Here is a 23,375-nt window from a genome sequence, read left to right as displayed (position 1 = left end):
GATTTTTTTTTTTTTTTTTTAGTGTTGGAACTACTATAGGTTTTTTCTGTCCCTTGCATATTCAGCTGCAGTTAGTAGCAACAATGAGCTCAAGCATGTAACTCACTGAGCAGAATAACCTAAGTGCAGACACTGACTGTGGCAGCTGTTTTCTGAGTGTTTTAGGTATTTGTCATCAACATAATCCGGAGGAATATCGGTTCTGTAGGAACTGATAATATTGTAATAGAAATTGCTTTATAGAGGCCAGTTTTTGTTTGAAAATGTATATTCCATCATTTTATGTAGTTTTTTTTTAATATTCACCCGCGGATATCTTTTTTATTGATTTTAGAGAGGAAGGGAGAGGGAGAGAGAGAGAGGGGGAGAGAAAGAGAGACATCCATGTGAGAGAGAAACATTAATTGGCTGCCTCCTACACGCCCCCTACTGGGGATCAAGACTGCAACCTGGGCATGTGCCCTGACCTGGAATCAAACTGGGGACCTTTTGGTGCATGGGACAACACTTAACCAACTGAGCCACAGCGACTGGGCTGTTAGCCTAATTTTTAACATTTATTTAGCCTTACAAAGGATATGAAAACTTGAATAAAATAGAATAATATAAAAGTGGATCTATTTATGATACTAACTATAAAGGAGGAAATGACTCTGAGGCCTCTGGAAGGAAGTAGGATAATAATAGTGGAACCAACAGTCAGTAGTAGAACCCAGCTGAGATGGCTTAGAACTCTGTAGCTTCGTTCACTTTCAGTATGAAGTTGATGTGACTGCAGCGCATTTTGTCACGCAGAAGCCCTGAGAGTGTAATGTGACAGTAGATGGCCAACGTGAGACTCTAGAAACTGAGTCTCTTTCAAATAGGAAAGAGATCTGTAGGAGGTAAATTTGAGGAGAACTTTGAGCCACTGTGGAAATAACTTTGTGAATATTGTTGCAAGATCATTATAGATATTGGTCTGGGAACGTGTGGATGTGGGAGCAGAGAAAGGAACCAACGGTGATATGAGAATATTATTATGGCTTAATTGGAATAATTAAGCCTGTGAATAAAGGAGATAAAAGTAGAAAAGTTTAGGGGACAAGAAATGTCTGAGACTCACGTGTGCCATAGTTGTTGACAGTGGGGGGATCTTGCTATTTCCCAGGTATGTTTCCTGAGAGCCCTGAGCATTAGCTGGCAGTTCACTGAGGGCCAGTAATCGTAGAGTGGGAGAAGCTAAGTCATAAGCTAAGTTCAGAAACAAGGTTCACTGCCAAATAGGCTCATTAGAGACAGTCACACTGTTTTCCAAAGCGTCCATTTATTAAATGTAAAGAAATCGCCCTGACCGGTTTGGCTCAGTGGATGGAGTGTCAGCCTGCGGACTGAAGGGTCCCAGGTTCGATTCCGGTCAAGGGCGTGTGCCTTGGTTGCGGGCACATCCCCGGTGGGAGGTGTGCGGGAGGCAGCTGATTGATGTTTCTCTCTGATTGATGTTTCTGACTCTCTATTCCTCTCCCTTCCTCTCTGTAAAAAATCAATAAAATATATATTTAAAAAAAAAAAATCTATTCTGCTGAGGAACAGTGAAGGAGTGGACCCACTGGCCAGCCTTCTCCTCCAGCAACATGCTGTCATTTGATCCCAGCAGGCTCAAAATTCATGTTTGGCACATGAAATACCTCCAGTCTCTGACATCTGCCCTTGATACCCAAGAAGCACCCACTTAGGCCACAGTCACTAAATTTCGCGGGGCCAGGGATGGAAACGTGTTTTGATTTGCTAATGGTTTGCCCTAAAACGCCTCCTTGATACATTTAACCCAGTGCTTGCATCATTTCACTTCTCAACCTTCTCTTTGTTCCTTCACTATCTCCATCTTTTCACTTTGTTTAATACTCTGCGTTTATTTTCCAAATTACAGCCTTTAAAATAAGCTGTGCAGTGTAACCCTTTCCAAAGCACCGGCCTTTCCCAACAGGCCTCGTCTGTGATAGGAACACCGTGCTTTTGTTCACTAGAACGCTATTCACCACATCCACTGTGCTTGCCATCACGTTCAGTGCGTCGTTCAGTGCGTCGCATGTGACGCACAGACGGGCGGACACCGTGGCTGCTCCAACTCAGTTCCAACAGGAGAGAGAAAACAGAGGGAGAGGAATGACTAGCGCTGTGTAATGAAGTAAAGTAGTTTAATTAATAATGTGGTTTAAAGAGATGGGGGAAAACCATGAGTGAGTGTGCTCTGATTGGTCCTTGAAGGAAGGTTACAGTGAAAGTGACAGCTTTCAAGCCTCCATTCCGGCTTCTCTACCACGATTTAGGAAATGCCTGGATGGAGAAGGAGACCACAGAGATACCATGAGAAGAGGCTTTTGTTGTTGTTGTTTTGTTTTGTTTTGTTTTTATGTAAAGAGTATACAGAAAGCCAAGTTTGCTGATGAGTAGAAATGGATACATGTTAGACTTATTTCTTTGTGCCTACTAGGGACTGTCTACAATGAATAGGACATGTTCCCTCTCCTCAAAATCTTTACAAACTAGCAGAAAATACCCCTCATCAGGAGTCTTTTGTGGACCTGGGGTGCTGTGGGGACAAAATGAAAGGCAATTCAGGGGAGACTCCAGGGAGAAGGCCTCCTGGAGAAAGTAATATTTAAGCTACTGGCTGTAGGTGACTGTTGGGAGATGATCTATGGGGAGAATGTTCTTGCAAATAAGCCAGCATGTGCAAGACCTGGAGACAAGGATGCCATTGCCCTCTGACTTGCATTAGATTATTTAAAGGCCAAATGGATATGGATGTGGTGCATTCATGGAACTGCAGGTAGTTATGTGTTCTATGCCATAGTAGCTGTATGTTAGATACATTGAAGGAAGGAGGGATTAAAGATGGAAAAACCAGTCAGGAGATTATTTTAGGGAGGCCTGGGAAAGATATTACCTTAAATTAAGTTCTGTCCATTCATCTACATCATCTCATTTAATAAAAGCCTGAGTCATGGTACTGGACGTTACAAATGGAGCCACAGAAATGTCTGCCCAGACTCCAACAAGGGACTAATCGAGGTGGCACCTCATGTCGTATGCTGTGTGAATGGCATCCTTGGGGCAGGGTTCTTTCCCTGTGGAAGCTTTAGCACCAAAACAATGCGTGGCCTAAGGTAGATACTCCATGCGTATTGCTTATTCAAACAAAGGAATGGACAGTGAGTAAGTGCACGTACACAAAAGATAATATAATGAGGATGTCTCTAGCTTCTTACATGAGTGGCAAGGCTGAAAATAAGAAGAAAAAATTAAAGATATTTAAGTTTAAGCCTCCATAAGTTAAATGAGATGGTACAGAAATGGAACATAGGAACATAGGAATGATAATGGGAGGGCAGCTATGATGAGTTCGTTTTAGACAGAGTTTGAATTATCAAGAGGACATCCAATTGAAAGTATCTAATAGGCGATTAAAAATGCAGGTCAGGAGCTTGGAGAGAGAAGTCAGGGCATGGGATAAGATGTATTGTATTTTAAGAGAAATAATTCGGTCTTTCGTATATTCAGGTATTTTGTATCTAGCAATATTGTGGCCCTGTCAATCAATACAAGGTTCTGCTGCATCAGTTCACACTCGAGGGCTTTCTGCATGGACTTCTGTTGATTATCCTTCCCTACCAACCCCCTTTATGAGTCATTACCCAAAGGGGAACATTTGGGAGGCAGCAATGTTAGAAGGGTACGTTATAGCCTGGCCTCTGGAGCTAAACTGCCCGAGTTCAAATTTTGGCCCCATCACTTAGTAGCTGACCTGGGAAAAGTCCTTAAGCTTTGTATGCCTTCATTTCTTCTTCCAAATGACAATTATGAAAGCCCTGTACTTCATAGTGTTGTGAGGAGTAAGTGTGCTGGCATATCGTAAGTACCATGTAACTGCCAGCCATTAATGTTACTGTTATTTTTCACTGGCTCACTTTCTGGATATGTAACATGCAGATAGTAATAGCACAGACCTCATGGAGTTATTATAAGAATTGCATAAAGTAATCCGTACAAAGCTCTCCAATCAGGCATGGTAGGAGCTCAATAGATGCTAGCAATTGTTTGTATAGTTTCTATTGACAGAGAAGCAGGTACATTGGCCATTGCCCTGTATCCTGCACTAGAATAGCTAAAGACCAAATGGATGGGGGGCTGGAGGGGGGCAATGGGAGAAAAAAGGGAACATATGGCCCTAGCTGGTTTGGCTCAGTGGATAGAGTGTCAGCCTGTGGACTGAAGGGTCCCAGGTTCGATTCCGGTCAAGGGTACATGCCCGGGCTGCAGGCTCGATTCCCAGTTGGGGGCATGCAGGAGGCAGCCGATCAATGATTCTCTCTCATCATTGATGTTTCTATCTCTCTATCCCTCTCCCTTCCTCTCTGAAATAAATAAAAATATATTTTAAAAGAAGAGAGGTTAGCTCTCAGCCTAATTTAAAAAGGGGGGGGGGACATATATAATACTTTCAACAATAAAGAATTATTTTAAAAAATAAATAAAGACCAAATGATGTGGCTCAGTGGATACAGCATCGGCCTGGGGACTAAGGGTCCCAGGTTTGATTCACGTCAAAGGCACGTATCTGTCTCTCCCCCTCACTTCTACTCTCTCTAAAACTCAATGGAAAAATATCCTTGGGTGAGGATTAACAACAATAACAACAAAAGAATATTTAATATATTACATATAATTTTCAGGTACTATGATGGACACTTGATAATAAGTTATAATTTTTCTTGAAAATTTTTCTGACAGCCTTATCTTTTATAATAAAAAATATAAAGGAGAGGTTATTTTACTACAATTAAGATAAATGGAAAGGATACAAACAATCCCAGGCCTGTCAGAAGAGCAGGATTATCATATTTGTCTTTGAGTTTTATATCCATAATCCTTATTTATTAATTTATTTATATGCACTTTTTGGCTCAAAAAGACTGCTTAATATTAAGGATTAGGGCTTAAATTATATCAATTTTTAAATTATGTGGTTAAAAAATATACACAGCTGTCATTTAAAGAGGCTTACTTTATTTTGCCTAAAGTGCTTTTCGTCTGGAGGGAACACTTAAATGTAGTCCAAAATCACTTGCAATATATTCAGGTTAAGTTTTTTTTTCTAGTTAAATTTGTTTACAAGCCTGCAGAATTCACATTTCATAGGTAATATTCTTTTCTCCTTTTATTTAATGACTTTTACCTTTTTTCTCCTCTAGTCCTAGGCATGCATTTTACTCATTGCAAATAAGAGCATCCAAATCCTTGTTTATTTCATTAGTTCAGCAAATTGTCTCCTAGGGATTTGGGCTGAGGACATGATTGGGCTCTGCAACGATGAGCTTATTGTGCACTTTTACTCAGAATATCTTCATATACAAAAGGCACAGAGAGCGGTTACCCTCAGCGTGAGCGAGTGCAGACTGTTGGGGAGTCTCCCCCCACCCCCGCTGTGCCAGTGACTTACTCCCGGGCATTAAGAGGCAAATGGGCTCCAAATGTGCATTAACCTTCATGGATTTTTCTCCAGTTTTCACGTTCCACTGATTTATGGCCTTAAATATGCTTGTTGCTGCTGCTTCTGAATGAGTCCCTTGTAAATCATTTCTAAAGGATCTTTTTTGAGTCAGATAATCCAGGCAAGTTCATCTCCAAGCAATTCTTCTGAGGCTTCTTTCCTTCTGAGCCCACGTTGCTCTGGGTTTGCTCGGTGCCGTGAATGTCGTGTCTGAGAGCGACTGAGTAAGAAATATCTTCAAGGAGCCATGCTCGCTGGGCAGCATCTCTCTGCACCCTGAGTTGTTTCCGGCCTTTGGTGTGACGTCACAGGGTTTGATTCCAAAGGCCCATTTCCCTGGGTGCAACTAACATGCAAGGATGGGCTCATGTCAGAATGGCTTTATTATGGGTTATAGGTTGATTTTTTTCCCCATGTACGTCAAGCATGGCAGGGATTGGAAGTATACTCTCATAAACGTCTGCTCTGCCCCTTGGAGTGACTTGCAGAAAGGGTCCTCAGCAGGACCCTATTATGAGCACTGCTTGGCGTCTTCTTACCTGGCCCGTGTATTCCAGGAAAGCTCTACATGTGGCAGTCAGCATTTTATTATCTTTCCTGCCCAAAGATTATTCCTACTTACTGGATATGAGGGGAAATGTAGTTTTGTTTTCTCTTTGTCATTGATGTGTCATTCATGCTATAGGGTTGTGATTACTGCTGTTGGTTGCACTGTTTCCATGAAACAAAAACACAAAATCAAAGGTGCAAATTGCAGAAAATTTAAATTTAGAACGCTGGCTTTTGGAGTACAAAGAATTCATTCATGTCTCTCTCATGAACAGTGTCACTGTTTAAGTTTGAATTCATACATTTAGAAATGTCTGTGTCATACAACATTATTAAATGTGCACAGTGAGGATGGGCCGTGGACTTACCCGGGAATGTGCTCGGCTACTTAAGCAGAGCTTCCGCAGGCCCATACATATCACGCACATCCTCACGCAGGAACCTTGGGCTAACACAAAGGGAAGATGGTTGAGATTTCTAAAAATGTCTCTAAAGCTACTCTGCAGTAGAAGAGATTCAGAGCTTCTTGGTGGGTTAACATGGCCCATCAGTGCAGATTCAGGCTAGATTAGAGACCAGTGAAGTGATACGCTGAGAGATCCGCAGAATGTAGAAGGTCAGTGGGATTCATCACACATTGCCAGTGGTTCTAATACACAGGATCGCCAGAAACATCCCCAAGCCTTTCAGATAAATACTCTGTGTACACTATTCGGCCTACACTACCAAAACATGTATACAATAATATACAACAAAGTCAGGAAATATCAGAGTGAAAGGAATTGAAATTTTGTATGGGGTATGATACAGATTATGTGCAAATGTACACATTGAAAGCATAATTAACAGCAAACACCAACACACTGTTCATGAGAGACAGGGACAAATTCTTTGCGTTCCAAAACCCAGAATTCTGAATTGAATTTTCCTGAAATTTTCACTTTTAATTTTGTATTTTGATTTTATGGAAAGATGATGTCTCCCCATGACTATTCAACTTTTGGGTTCAGGACAAGAATACCAGAGAAGTGATGCTGTTGGGAGGCACAGGATATCCGGTTGTCCCATTACTGATAATGTTGGCCATGGAGCTGAAGAAATTCATTAGGGTGTGAATGTAAGGAGTACATGTTTACTATGAGCAACTATTTTTATTCAAGTGAATAAATATCATTGCCACTTCTAAAACACAATCAAGGCCCTCTGTGTTCAAGGCTGTTTCTGGCTGGCAACAGCTACAATTCGTGGCTGAGATGAAATGGAAGAAATGGAGCTTTGCAATGAACTAGAATTTGCAATGAGGAGGAGGCTGAGTTAAACAAGGACCTGGGAAACTTGTGTGAAATTTTAATTAGTTTATAATTTCTCTGGATAGAAATCAAATCAAGATAAAAATCTTGAAAATCCTGGGTAAATATAGGTAGTGTGTGCTCCTGTATGCAGTCCAAAGGACATAGACTTGTATAAAAAAGAGTAATTTTAAAATATTGATACTACACTTGTACGTATTTTAGGAGGCCCATAGTTGATGAAATTCTGAAAAGAAAACTGGTTAAATATCTACAAGTAGCAATATTACAATGTCGGGAGTAAGATCCATGCTTTGGTCATTCAAATGCAATGAGAATAGGTTGTCTACTCTCACTTTTTTTGTTTTATCCTACTTTACAATTTTCTATTTAGGAAGCTGATCTGAATAAGATTTCTCGAAATCCTGTAATTAAATGCTTCCCATATAGCATTATGTAGATCCTTTCCTTCGAGTCGCATTCTGTCTACTTCTATATAGCTCTACCTGGGCTTTGTGTTCGCCTTCTCATCATTTACAGAGATGGGAAATCCCTAACATGAAGGCACTTCTTGAGATGAGATAATACCCTTTTGACAGGGTTCGGTCTGTGTTCATCTTCCCTTTGAAGTGAAGTGTTTCCTTTCCTAATGAGATCCATTTGACTGCTAAGAATTCAATGCTTCCTCACTCCCATTGAGCTGACTGGGAGCAGTGTTAGAAAAACTGGGCTTTTTGATGAGTCTCCTCTCCACTCTCCTGCCTCCCACTCAGCAGATCATCTTCAAAGTACTTGATGGTGAAAGGAGCCATGCAGTGTACTGTGGGGACTGGGGGAAACAAAATACAGACTTGCTCATGAACCACCACGAGGAGGTCCTGCCAATAACTTGGGGAAAGAATTCAACAGAAACAAAATGAAGATGTTCACTGTGGGATTATCTATAATAAACCAGGCGGCAGCATGGCTGCTTCCTAATCAATGTTTGGTTTAATAATGTGTGTTCATTAGCAGGAGGGGATGAATGAGTCTCTGATACTCTGCAAAAGAGCAGAATATAAAGTAATGTGAAACAACTGAATTATGCAAAGTAAAAAGCAGTGTGGAATGTGGGCAGGGACTAGAGAATGCTCTTTTAGTGAGAGGCAACTATTAACGTTGGGGTGGTGGAGGTATGGGGTGATTTTTTTCAAAAACAATATTTTTTATTTGGCTCTCTGGTCCAAATTCTCGAGAAGAGGATATTATTTGTCAGCCAGGACATGCTCGTTTCAGGAACTATGGGTTGAAGTTAAAGGGTCTGTAAATTATTTTATTCAGCACTTTCTTCGCCAAATACATCCTGAGAGCCTACTGTGTGCTAGCCAGTACTACTCACTGAGGATACAGCCTGAGCAATTTGGCCCCTGGCCACATGGGACTTTGGTCACTTACACAAATAGCATTAGTTCCCATTTCCTTAGCAGTTGCTGTCAGCCTCTGTGCTGAGTGCTTAACTTTCATCTCTTCGTTTAATCATCAGAACAGTCCTGTGTTATCATACCCATTTTACAGAATACAAAGCTAAGATAAAGGGAGGCTGAATAATCTGCCCAACCTGTACGTTCAGGATTCAGACTCGGGCATCACTGCTCTCCGGCCTGCTCTTGGCCGCTCAGCCTCCCTAGATCACTCCTCTCTTCAGTGCCCAGGAGTCTGGCTCACCTCACAGATGCCTGAGAAGGTGCTGGTTCAGTGTCCTTCCTGCCCCAGAAAGAGCCATTTGCCTAATTAAAGCAATCGCTACCCATTTTCGACTAGAGTACAAAAACGGTCTGATAAGACAGCTCTAATTTTTCTCTTTCATTCTCTTGCGAATGTTTCACACTTTCTGCACAGGGAGGGCCCTCGCAGCTCTGAAAGCAGATTTGGGAACATGCTGGATGGGTCCCCTCCAGTCAGAGATGACAGCATCAGCCTGGATGTGTCGTTTTAGACGGATGTGTGTGCTTTAGGGAATAAGTGATTTGTATTTGAGAGAAATCACTCAGTGGGAAGTGACGGGAACTCCTCCATCAGTGTGCTCAGAGCGGTTCGATATTTTAGGGACACGAAGGCAAATAAGGGACCAGAAAACATGAACAGGGGAATAATCTAGAGCCTTCTGTCACTGTTTAGGAACAGTGACACTAAAAATTGTGTTCTAATGTTAAAGATATTGAAAATGTAAGAAATACTCAGAAATCGAAGTCCCACTGAGAAGAATAAATTGGGATTCTGATAATTGATTCCCATAATATTAAAAATAATAAAATAAGACCTTTGCTATATTTGCATATCAGCAGATTAATAACAGAGGTTTTCTTTCACAGGCCCACCAAGGGGCCCAAGAGGCACCTGGGGGGGGGATTTGAACGTTAGATGAGATGAGAAGGGGCCCACAGAGCAGGGTGCGGAAATCAGAGATCTGAAAATGATGGCCATGGATGGCTAACTACTTCCATGTCTTCATTTTCTCCTACCTTCTTCCACTCACTCTTCTTAAAGACTCATGATATTTTGTCTGGGTCATATTTTTATTTCCCTCTCCATGTTGATGACATCAATTAAGAAGCCTTGTGGCTGTTTCTCATCACTTCTCAATTTCTGCCTTTCCCCCAAATTCTTTGGGTTGCTTTTTCCTCATGATAGTCCTATGTGTGCTTGCTCCTTCCCCCACCACACATGCACACCCGGGGGTTAATGGAGTGTGTAACTGCTGATATGCACAATTAACCACCATTTATTTCTTTATTAAGTGAAGGAAACACTTCAGAGGCTAAACAGCTAAACTGAAGGAACATGTATACACTAAACTTTAAATGTGATCTAATTAGAAAGCAGTTTATGAAATATATAGTCTCTGACATGTGTAGGTGATTTTCATTTTCTAATTTAAATTTATTTGAGTAGTTAATACATTCATGATTTTTAAAATCACATGATTCAAACAAGTTATAACTGAAACGTCTTATTCCCACTCCTCTTCCAGACCCCACCCCTGTTTCTGCTTCCTACAGGTACTCAGTTTTAGTCTTTAAACTAAATATTAAAATATATTTTTATTGATTTCAGAGAGAGAGGGAGAGGGAGAGAGAAAGAGACATTTGGGAACCCCTGGACCCATGGGGCTGGACCCCAGCAGAGAGGGAGAGGGAGAGAGAAAGAGACACATCAATGAGAGAGAGAACCATCGATCGGCTACCTTCTGAACACCCCCCATTGGGGACGGAGCCTGTAACCCAGGCATGTGCCCTGACCAGAAATCTAACCCGCAACCTCCTGGTTCATAGGTTGACACTCAACCACTGAGCCACGCTGGCTGGGCAGTTTTAGTTTTGTTATGAGTCTTCCCAGGGTGTCTTTATAAGAATAAACAAATGAGGATATATAGTTCTTTCACAAAAGTCAGTGTAATATAAATACTACTGAACACAAATTGCCTTGCCATTTGCTCTTTTTCTCACTTAATATATCCCGGAGGCCTTTACATGTTAGTGCCCCCACAGCTTCCATGTTTGGAGGGTTGAGGTTGCTGCATGGTATTCCAGTGTACAGATACATCGGTGGATTTGACGAATCCCTGACTGATGGATTTTTTTGTTGTTTCCAGTCTTTTGCCATTAGAATAATGCCACACTGGCCTATGTAATCATGTTCAGCTATGGCTGTCCACAAATTTTTTCAAAAGTCAGATTTCTGGGTCAAAGAGAAGTGCATTTGTAATGTTGAATGATCGTGACAAGTTGCCTTTCTTAAGTTGTACTTTTTCACTCCCATCAACATTATTGGAGAATGATTCTTCCCCCACACTTTGGCCGACAGAGTGTGTTTTCAGACTTTTGGAATTTGGCCAATGCATAGATGCTAAAATGGCATCTCAGGATAGTTTACTTCCCTTTCTTCTCATTGTGAATGAAGTTAAGAATATTTTCTTATGTTTACTAACCATTGTCTTCCCTTCACTGTAAACTGTCTTTTTGTGCCCTTGGTCATTTTTCTTCAAATTTGTTTGTTTTCCCCTACCTGTCATCTGTAATATAGGTTGCAAATACATCTTCCCAGTTAGTCATTCATTTTGTTGTCTTTATTCCATCTGATTTCATTTCACTTTTCCTTTTCCTTTTTTTTCATTTTGTTGTCTTTATTCCATCTGATTTCATTTCACATTTCCTTTTCCTTTTTTTTTTGTTTTTTGAGAAAATTGGTAACCTGCTTTGCATAGCATTGTGGATCTGTAAACATTACCTGCAGAGAGTCTTAATCAGTGGGGAAATCACAGTGGTTTCATGAGTTTACAAATTCTAACAACACATTAAAAACTCCCTTACTATTATAAATGTATACAGATATGAAAAAATAAGAAAACTAACAATGTATTTAGTCCACTTGGCATTAGAAACATTTAATTTCTTTGTTAAAATCTTGTCCAGAGTAGTTGAAAAATGCTTGCACCTTCTTTGTGTTGTATACCTTACGATACACAGTGAGCATCTTTCCTATGCATTGGTGAACTGTCACACCTCCTTCAAAGTTCGGGTCAACTGCCAGTATTTTATTCTTTGACTTTCAGTGTCATGAAATATCTCAAAGAGTTCTTATAATGTGAGATTTTTGGCTGGCATACCTCCTCTGGGCCACCTTCATCCCTTTTGTCATAACCACTTTCCTCATTTATTTAGATCAAATTCACCTTCACTCTGACTGCATTTGCCTCTCGAATGGGGCAACATTCCCATGGTCAATTATTGCTTCTATAAATCCATTTACATTGAATTCAAACTTCACTCCCACTGTTACCACTTTTAGTTTTTTTCTGTACTTTTACCATTTTTGGCCAATTCCCTTTTAATTATCCTTTGTAAAATATCACATGGTAATATCACTGAGAGACTTTGCTGTCTGTACATGAACTGAATAACAGATGTGCAATGATCAGTCACTGTTACATTTTGAGATGATTGATCATTGATCATGGTGAACATCAATTATTCTGGTAGAGGTATCTGAACTGAAGAGCTAGCCTCAGAGTTTATACTTTATGCCATTACTCACAGTTAAAACACTGTTAACTGGCATTTGAATCTTGGTTTTGGAGGACAGGCATTAACTAAACTGTAGTAACTTAAGTTTGTATATATCAGAAACATGCAAAGCAAGAACTGCCGGTATGGAAAAGCACAAAGAGTAATATGACAAACAACTGCACACTCATCTCCGAGCTTTGGCAGTTAATAACAATCCTTTATATATGCTTTAAGTACTTTAGTAAAGGAAATAGATCATTAAAAATAAGGCTGAAGTCCTGCTTTGCCCCCACCTCCCATCCTGTTCACTTTGTAATCTCCCAACTCACGTATCATCACCTCTCTCTCTCTCTCTTTCTCTCTCTCTTCATCACCTCTCTCTCTCTCTCTCTCTCTCTCTCTCTCTCTCTCTCTCTCTCACACACACACACACACACACACACACACACACACATTTCTATCTACACATATAAAAATCTCAATGAGAAATATGTAGTATTTGGGGTGTACTTTTAAATTTGCATCGTAATTGTTTTTCTTTGTGCTTTGCTTTTTGTATTCTTATTTACTTCTTGAATTAATAAAAATATTCTGTGCATCTCTTTTTCTCCATCCCAGTTTAGAAGTAATTTTCTATTTCATCCTATTTATATTTAATTAGTGAAATAACATTTTAAAAGATGGATAGTTATATAGAGAAAGATGACATATATTTATATATTAAAACATATATACACATATCCACATACATATCTATCTATCTATCTATATCTATACATATACATATATATCCATATATAGATATGGATATATATGGATATGACTATTATAGAGTGATGACCTGCTCTTGTTAAGAATTCTGGGAACTTCCCTGTTTCCCTCCATGAAAATAGCTGAAGTCCAGAGATACCCATGTGGGTTTTGTCGTATTTCTGTAGCCATCTTTCTGATACATGTAACAACCATTTCTGTTTGGCTTCCAGGTTCATTCAGGAAGTTGAGCATGCCTTGGGACTTGGGCCAGCCAAACAGTGTCCTCTCCGAGAGTTCCTCACTGTGTACATCAAAAACATCTTTCTCAATCAAGTCTTGGCTGAGATCAACAAGGAGATTGAAGGAGTCACGAAAACATCGGATCCCCTGAAGATCCTGGCCAACGCGGACACCATGAAGGTGCTGGGTGTGCAGCGCCCTCTGCTGCAGGTAAGGATATGCTTTGAACTTACTGTTTGTCAACAGTTATGGCCTTTGCAAGAGTCTCAAATTAAAAAACAGAAGAAGAATTGCCATCTGTTTTTATATTCACCGGGGACAAAACAAGAGGAAATAAATTAAATAGGTACTAAGGACATTTAGGACTAATATAGAGATAATGGAAATTCCTTAGGATCTTTAAGAAAAATGTGGATAGCTTTGAATATGGTGGAACGTACATCTCATTAACATGCAGGCAAGGCCTCCTTATTTGCCTGGAATTTGCCCTTGCTGGGACTTACAGGAAGGAAATCACCCTGCCTAACAGATGCCCACCGAAACCCCAGTACCCATCCATTGGAAGACAGATGCTGTTAAGGACTTGGCCAGCTCACAGTGAACTTGAACCTACCAGCAAACTGGCTTTTCAAAGTCATACCATTTCGTTTAAGTGATGGTCTTGTTAATATTGAAACTTTTACTTTAACTATATAAAGAAATGGTTTCTGGGAAGCAGACATAAAATAATTTCTCAGTAGATATGTGGATTCATAGGCTTGAGGTATTTATTTTGTATCCATTTTATTCGGGGACATAAAGACAAATATAAAACTAAAAGAAAATAGTATGAGTTTAAATTATGGCTGTACATTGATTGCTATTACAGTTGTAATTGAAATGGAATCTTCCTGGCGTTTTTTCACTTAAGAGAGAAAAATGTTTCTTCATTTTTTACCCAAGTTGCATGATATGAGGATATCTCGAAATGTGGAAGGCTTTCACTCTTCAAAGAGAAGTTGTACCAGTGGAAGGAAGCTACAGTTGCTTTAATGGCTGCCCTTACCCACCTTTGTGTATAGCTTTCTTGATTTTTCCTTCTGTGCACATTAGAATTGATAGCAATGCTGAGCCTTTCATAGGTAGTGTCCTAGACAGGAGCATTCTCGTTTATGAGCAGACTCTTCCATGGTGCTGAGAAAATCGAGTAGCGACATTTGCTTCTCCCAGAACTTGAATTATAGCATCACACTGAGGAGTGGGTTCATTCAGATTGTCGGGGTCTGTGTGAGATGTTTCCCGGTGAGGGATGTGTACTGAGCCTGGCCTAGAGAAGGGAGAATCACAGAGGCTGGATGGCTCTTCCACTGGCTCTTTGCAGGGCTGGGACCTTCTCCTCCTTGAGTCTCAGTTCAAATGTCACCTCCACGAAGAAGCTTTTCCTGACTGTCCCACCTAAGTAGGTCCCCTTCTCTGGTTATTCTCCATTCTCCCCTCCTCCATTCATGTCCCCAATCCATTCTCAACACGAAAGTCAAACTCTGTGGACAATATCACCAAAGCTCCCTTGCCAGGGGGCTCGGGATCAGGTTGTACCAATAGGAAGCACTAGCAGCAGGTAGGAGGGTAGGAGGAGGAGGTTGGGTTATTTCTTATCTCCTTCCTCTCCACGCTGGATCATGGTGCTGGCTGTGGGCACATCCCTCGGCAACAGTCCTGCCCAGTGACCCTTCCTCCAGAGCTGCAGCTCTCAGTGGACTCTGACTACAGCCTTTCTTCTCCTTGCCCTTGATCGCTGATCTCTGCCACTGCTGGTTTCTGGTACCAGGACAGCTCTTGTTGCTTCTGTCAGTGCTGCCCACACCCCTGGGAGTATCTCCTCTGTAATATTTCTTCATTTGAATCATCTGAATGGAATTCTCTTTTTTGTTAGGATCCCAAATAGATTTCCCCAGCTAGTCACTATTTTAACACTTTGACTTTGTTTTTTCCTTCTTAACACAACAACTGTAATTATTATTTCATTTATTTTCTAACTTGTTTATTTTTTGTCTTTTCCAACTACAATGTAAGTTCTAAAAGCCTAATACAGTACCAGGCGGCAGGAAGGCACTCAATAAATAATTTACTGAATGAATGCATACAAGCATGGATAGATGGAGGGAGGGGAGGTGGATAGACACAGAGAATAAGTTTTGAGATTCATAAATAATTGCAGAGTTGGGGGAAAAGATAAGAAATAGAGACTGACACAGACTTGTTAATATTTTTTGTTGTTGTTTGACATTAACTTCCTCTCTGTCAGGACACCTCTCAGCATCTGTGCCCCTACAGTGCCACGCTCTCTGCTGTACAGAGCATCTTCGGTGTGCTTGGTGTACTGAATTTAAATGACATTTACAGCAAGGTCCCTAGAGTGAGTCTGTGAACTAAAGATGCTGGCTTATTAAACATTACCGTTTTCGGCTTGAGTGGCAAAGACACATTCAAACTCATAACTAGTTGACTGCTATCTGGGCCATGTCAGGGCCACACACTGAATTACATCTCTGGGCAGTCTCCCCATATGCTTGTCAAATCCCTCCCAACCTCATCACCAGCCCTTTGCACATGTCACTATGCCTCTTGAATGTTGTGTGGTTTTCCCTCTCGTTCCTTAAATCAGTAACTCCATTCATTCTGAGGCCAGATAAGAACTCCAATTTAACCTATTCTCTCTTTGACCTAGTCACAGTGTGGTAATTTCGTGTGAGTGAGTGAGTCTTGAAACTAGGCCATTCACGTTAGTAATCTCCAAATTTGTTTTTACAGCCAAAACACTCGCTTTCTTATTTGGTTGTTTCTTATTTGGTTGTTTTGTTGCCCTCTCTTTCTTCATAAAATTTTTATTTTATGAGAATGCAAAATCATTAGGCCATATTAATAAATTTGTTTCATAGTCTCAGACTTAGGAGATTTAGGAAGGAAATGGAGTGATGGTTATTCCCCTTTCAGATCTTGAGCTTTTGTCTTGCTTTAAAATGACCATAAATTGTTTTCTAAGAAAATTTCCCAAGCTCAAGTTTCAATATTTCTCAAATGCTTCTCTGTCACCTGGATATTGTGATCCCCAGCCAATTGTAGGTGACGAATCTGAAGAAAAAGTAAGAAATAATTTTGAAAATTTTAAGCTGAGTTTCCAAAACAGCTGTCAAGAAGGGAGCTTGGGGAAATCTGTGCATGTGTGAAAAAATGCAGGTGGGTGAAGCATTCAATTACATGAAGTTTTAAAATGTCCTTCAAAGTCGCTCCGTCTGTTAGACTGTGGTTTGGTTGCCCAGCATCAGGTAGCACCAGCCCAGCTGGGTCTCAGGGTGCATGGAGGACAGCTTCCCGGGGCTGCTGTGACCTGTGATGAGGTGCAGGTGCAGGATCCCCGGACACTGCCCTCCCCTCTGGAGTGGCATCTGGGTAGCACAGAGAGTCCATTACAGGGGCAGTTTCCATGGGCGATCATGTGCCTTCACATGGTGATTTCACTTTCTTGGCACCGAATTCATAGAAGGGAAGGAAGCAATAGAAGGGAAGAGATTACAAACACCACTTTATAGGTGAAACAACTGTTCAAGTGTTGGCCCAAAATGATACAGAGCACAGTACCAGTAGTAATAGAAGTAGCAATAATAGTTATAGTTGTAGACAGTAGCAATGATCACAGCTAACACTTTAATAGCATTTACTGTGAGCCAGACACTATCCTGAGTGCTTTATGTTTTGACTTGTGTTTTCTGTATATGGGCAACAGCTTTGTGGGGAGGAAACTGAGAAACAGTGGAATTCAATGGCTTGCCCTTGGTCACATAGCGTGCAAGTGCCAGGACTGTACTGCAGACCCAGGCGCCTAACCCTGGAGGCCACGCTCTGAATGAGTTCTGCCCAAAGCCGAGCCTGAGGAGCAAGCTTGTCTGCCAGCTGTTTGCTCCTCATCTGCCCGGAGACCACAGAGCTGAAAATAAGCCTTTAGAGCCCCGCCCCTTAAAGCAGTTATCACTGTCCCTTGGCTCTAATAATAAAATTGGGACTTGTATTTTGTATATTCTTGTGTGGTATTTTTTTTTCCATTTCTTTTTTTCTAGTAAATTATTTCTATTGTATTTTATAAAAGTGTCAGTCTACAGCAAGTGGGGGGCTGGGCTCTCACCATAGTTAGGTCCACAGTGCTCTAAACCCCTTATTTCCTATATTGTCTCACAGAGAAGTGAAAGCACAAAACCAGCCATCTCTGGCCTCTGTGCCCACAGTGTGGCTCAGATATTAGTTGCAGGTGGTTCTCTCCTAAATTCCTAGCTCTGGAACAGTGTCTGCTACCAAGATGCTCACTAGTGAATAAATGGATTACTGAGTGACAAGGAGAGAATTAATGGCAGCTTCCTTGGTAAAAGGACATGCGTGTGCATGCTTTCTCCTCGTGGTGTAAGATTTGTGGTCTTGGGTTGAAGATTATGGGCAATGCTTACGTTAAAATGTCATCGTTCTCAAGCCTCAAATGTTGTCCGTCTGAAGGCAGGATTGAATATACCTCATGCTCTCACCATCTGAGATTCCGCTTTTTAAAAAATGGCTTCCACATGGTGCACGGCAAAGCCTGATGCTTCAAAATAAGGAAATCTCTTAAGACATTCCTCATTTCTCCTGAGTCAGAGCTCCTAGCCTTCGAACCTGGAGCTATAGAAACAGTCAATTGAAGTGGATGCCCTCTCATGCCTTCTCTGCCTACAGGAGTCTACAAATTGCTCATGCCTGAGACGCAGGAGACAGCCACTCCGTTCTTACTCCCTACTTACTATTGGTTTGGAGGCGTCATTTAATTTATTGTTTCCTTAGTGTCTCCATCCAAAAAGGTCAAGGGCGGTAATGCTTAAGGTGTTTACCTTTTACCTGTCACAATGCTGCATGGGCACCTGAATGCTTGAACAAAGGTACCAGTTTTCTCCCTACCCCCTGATGGAATATGCTTTACCCTTGCTACCTAGAGAGGGTCTGTGGACAAGAACGTCAGACCTCTGAGTCAGAATCTGCATTTGGACAGCCTCACCAGGGTATTGGCATGCACGTTAGAGTTGGAGAAGCGTGGCCGGTGCCAGGGTAGCACCAAGTGTGGTCCAGGGACTGTCAGCATCAGCATCTCCCGAGCTGGGAGAGATGCAAGTCCCTGCACCTCACTCCACTCTGGGCTGGCGCCAAGGAAGCCTTGCTCTAACCAGCCTCCCAGGTGACTTTGATGGAGAGTAAAGTTCTAGAAGCCTTTCCTTATATAATACCCCACACCCAGCTGGCGGTTTGGAAACGGAACCTCACGCTGTGCGCTCTTAGCTTCGTGGAGAGCAGTAGTCACTTAAATGATTCAGCTTTGTTTCATACAGGCCCAGAAATGTAAAAACAATATTTACTGTGGCAGCAGAAGCTGCTTCCTAGTCTAGCACATTACGGAATTTTTCAAAGTTCTTTCCAAACACAGGATAAGCCTACGTTTCCTGGCTCATGCAGAGGCGGCTTTCTATGCTTAGGCTCAAATTCCTGCAAAAAAAAAAACACCAGTAAGCTGTGCAAGTAAAACTTGTAGGTGATCGCTCAAAAGATTTAAAGCATATTTTCATTTTCCTCGATGCCCTAGTATTGGTCAGGTTCCCTCTGAGGAGTGAAGTGGTTATAGTCAGCCCGCAAACACCACACTCTCTTCCTTAGCCAGTCGCACTGCCCACTGGTACCCGAGGGTTTAGAGCCGTGATTCTCAACAACAGTGCCTGTTAGAATAGCCCAGGAGCATCCTGCAACATCACTGCTCTGACCCCACCCCAGAGAAGGGGGCCTGGGCATTCGAGTTTTGTAAGGTGCAGCCAGGATTAGTGCCACTGGCCTGGATCTGTCTTTGCCAGAGAATCAATTACTGCCCGAGAGGAAGCATATGAAAATTATAGTCCAGGCATTCTTCAATTCAGTTGGCTTATAAGAGTGGGCTCTCTGATCCTTGAACCAAGCTGGGTACCTAAGCCTTCGAAGCAGATACAGGTGGCTTTAAATCCCAACATTGTAGTCGAAAACTTTGTGGCCAGGACCAAAGTGCTAGCCATTCTGCACTTGTTTCCTCCTTATAAAGCAAGAATAGTAAATGTGCCACCGGAGCACAGGGGTCACCTCTAACGACCAGGTGGAACAATGACTGTAAACCATGTCTCCTTCCCTCCACACATCACAGGTGAATCCCAGCATTGGCTGCTCCAATACATGTTCCCTGCCTGCTCCTTCCCTCTCACCTGTACAGACCTCTGGCTCCTGCCCCCATCCTTGCCATCCCTGCCCACATTTCAGCGTGTCTCCTCTCTGTGCCACCGTGCTGTCTACCCACTCCAGTTCTTCGTACGCTAGTACCCACCTGGTAGGCTCTGCCTCCGGCCTCGCCCTGCCCTGTGTGGCAGCAAGATGATACTATGTCACCTCCTTTCTCTGTTCCTGGCGTTTTTCTGCAGACCATTTATTAGCAGCAAAAGCAGCGTGCGGGGTTAATGACCAATAAAGCCAGTGTGTTCATTTCCTGGGGCTGCCATCCGAATTACCACAACCTTGGTGGCTTAAAACAGAGGAGATACATCCTCCAGTTCCCATACCAAATTTCCAGGGGCCACATTCCCCCCAAGGCTCTAGAGGAGGACCTTGCCTCATCCACCTCTGGTCGTCCTGGCGATTCTTGGTTTCTGGCAGCGGGACTCTGATCTGCCTCCATTGTAACCTGGTCTTCTCATCTGTGTCTCCATTTGTCCTTTTCTGGCTTTTACAAGGACACTGTCATTGGATTTAGGGCCCGCCCTAGGCCAGCATGATCTCATCTCAGTCCTTAATTACATCTGCAAAGACCCTGTATCCTAGAAGGGTCACACCGAGGGTCTGTGTGGGAATTTATTTGGGGGCAGGCACTGCTTAACCTACTACGGCTAGTTGGAAGCAAGTTATATAGAACACAATATATTCAGTCTGCTATATTTGCCTTGAATACCCTCTGGCAGGAAGCAGTGTTAGGCAACAGGGTCAGGATGGTCTAAATTCTAGGCATCAACAAGGTTCCAAATGAATGTTGAGTAGGCCGAGTGATTGCTGGAGCAGGGGTTAAACCTCCTTGAAGGTTAGTAGACACATCTGCTCACAGTGTGATGATGAGCTAGAGATAATTACACTGATGCCCAAACCCGATCTCTCTGCAGCTGCGATGAGGTACCGCCAGTCCTCTTGCTGGGGTCCCAAGGAAGTGTGGCCAGCAACAATAGCAGGTTGTTTTCATCACATCAGGTTATGTTAATGTGAAAAATGTGGCATTTGAATGATATTTGCATCACGGCCAGTTGTTGCCGTTCCACTGTGTGGTACAGAACAGATTTAGCTTTTATTAGCGTAACCAGATTAGTGAATTTTAAGGGATGCTGGAAGTCATGATGCGAATCATTAAGTTGAAAACAGAGCTGATCGATTGATCCCCCTAGTCCCTCCGTAGCTCTGAGAGGAGGTGCTAATGGTCTCACTGTACTAAAATAATTCTTAGAATCAAGATGCGTTAGGGTCTAATTTGATTCTTCAGTGTCTATCTAGACCTAAAGAAATACCACAGTTTGCATTTTGATTTTCTTTGAATTTTACTCATTATTTTATTTTACTCGCTGCTGATATTGTTTGGCCTCTTCATGACAAGTAAGGGCCTCAAATAACCAACCCCTGGTGGCCACGTCGGGGTTACCCAGGAAGGTGAAGGAGAAAATGCCCTCATCCTATCTTGATTGTGTTGTCATCGTGGCTTTCAGCACTCACCTATTCTCACTGCTGAGGCAGCCGAGCAGATTTACTATTTCATGACTGATGGGACTTTGGGGATTTTATAACATTCATCTCCATCTTCAAATTGTCTTATTTAGTTGTTATCTTTGTATTATTAATTCTGTTACTGGGTCAATACATTTTAATGTTTGTAGGATTTCTGTTGTGATTCTTTATAGCCTTTCAGAAAAATAACTGATGCAGATTTCATCGTGGCCTGGTAGGAAAAGCATTTAAAACAGGGATCTGGTCTCCTCGTCAGCTTAGTGACAATAGACAAACCCAGGCCACTTACCTGCCCTGAGCTTCATTTCCTTTATAGCAGGAGTGGGAACGTGAGGCCCGAGGGCCATATAAGGCCCAGGAAATCATTTGGTCTGGGCCCTGCCAAGGCATTAGGGGTGAGTAAATGAAATGTTTGACCAAATATAGCAGGCTATTTTTTAAGTTGATAATTTTGTATGGCCTGAGAATGATGTTATAAATGTCCAAATGGCCCTTGGCAGAAAAAAGGTTCCCCACCCCTGATCTATAAAGCAAAAGTGATGCTGGCTCAACTCCCTCATAGACCAAAGAGAAATGTACGTGGTACCCTGTGTTCAGCAGTGCCTTATGAACTGCTCAACATATCAAGTTGTTTTATAGTTGCTGCTATTAGTCCACATGCCCACGTGATCACATCGCTCAGGAAATCCACTAGCATTAAAGGGAGGGGATGCTAAGAAAACACCTGCAGACATGGCCAGTGTTTCCCATTCACTGGCTGCACTGGTGTTTACCAAGTTGGTTTAGATAACCACGATTAGGTAACCAGGGTAGGAACCTGGCAATATTTTTCTACAGTTGATTTCGAAAATATTTTAAATACCTAAAAAGGGTGAAGAAAATTATTCAGTGAACACCACTCACCATCTAGATCAGCGGTTCTCAACCTGTGGGTCGCGACCCCTTTGGCGGTCGAATGACCCTTTCACAGGGGTCGCCTAAGACCATCCTGCATATCAGATATTTACATTACGATTCATAACAGTAGCAACATTACAGTTATGAAGTAGCAACGAAAATAATTTTATGGTTGGGTCACCACATGAGGAACTGTATTTAAAGGGCCAGAAGGTTGAGAACCACTAATCTAGATCCTTTAATGAATACTTTGCTGTATTTGTTTCAGAGTGAACAAACTTGGTCATCTTGATTCTTCACTAGCCATCCCAGATATGAATTTCCAATCATTCCCTAAGCTCTTTACCGTGGTGGTATTCATAGGTTTTTAATATCTTTCTTAGAAAATCTGAACATAAAGAGAAATGAATTAAGTGGGAAAGTAGTTGCTTTGTTAAAAGAATGTCCAATTTCTAAAAGTACCCATTCAAACGTTTCCTTTAAATAAGTGTCAGAGAACAGCAAATTGGCCCACTCATGCTTGTGACCAATCTGTCAGTAGTGCCTCTACTGGTGTAACACTGCCAGGGAGCAGGTCTGCATGGCTGTTGAGGAAGGAGGCTGTGATGTGAGCAGGTGAGAGATGACTTTTCATACAAGAGGAATAGGCACACAGTAGATCAACTTGCATTTTACAAATATCTTTGTAGTCTTATTTCTGGATGAAAAAGAAATAGGGTCTTGTCTGGTTGGCTGCTTTTCTTAGAGAAGGTGCTGGTTAACTAGATTTCTATAAGTAGCTTTCTGCACAGCAAGGAGAGAGAAAAACTTATGTATACAGGGTGTCCCCAAAAGTGTATACACACTTTAATAACTGATAATTCTAAAAAAGAAATGTATTTTAATAAACACTGCTTTATAATTATTCAACGTGTGTGTATACATTTGTGGGAGCACCCTGTCTATACATACAGGGTGGGGCAAAAGTAGGTTTATAGTTGTGAGTACATGAAACAGTTTATTCTTATATTATTATTTATTCATTATTATATTATATCCTACACAAACAACTATAAACCTACTTTTGCTCCACCGTGTGTGTGTGTTACATACTAACTTCTGTACAGTATAGTCAGCTAAGCTTTTGGAGTAAGTACAGAGGAGCTAGAAAGGAAGAAATGTTTTTCTTTTGTCACAGAAAGTCATCTGCAACCAGCCTCCTATGTTGTATGAGACCCATTAATAATCTCAGAGTTTATGTCTTTT

General features: G+C 41.7%; 1 protein-coding gene across 2 annotated transcripts in view; it reads left to right on the top strand.

The window, feature by feature from the left end:
* Positions 1-23,375, top strand: part of EXOC4 (exocyst complex component 4) — a 653,645-nt gene that overhangs the window by 417,961 nt on the left and 212,309 nt on the right. For both annotated transcript variants that reach the window (XM_014533235.1, XM_014533234.1), the window contains one exon: positions 13,400-13,619. In XM_014533235.1, coding sequence (XP_014388721.1) covers positions 13,400-13,619 — 220 coding nt within the window. The remainder of the gene's footprint in view (positions 1-13,399; positions 13,620-23,375) is intronic.

The sequence above is a fragment of the Myotis brandtii genome, unplaced genomic scaffold (genome assembly GCF_000412655.1).
Source record: "Myotis brandtii unplaced genomic scaffold, ASM41265v1 scaffold956, whole genome shotgun sequence".
NCBI lineage: Eukaryota > Metazoa > Chordata > Mammalia > Chiroptera > Vespertilionidae > Myotis > Myotis brandtii.
Note: the sequence above shows the minus strand (reverse complement) of the source record. Positions and strands in the feature narration are given on the sequence as shown.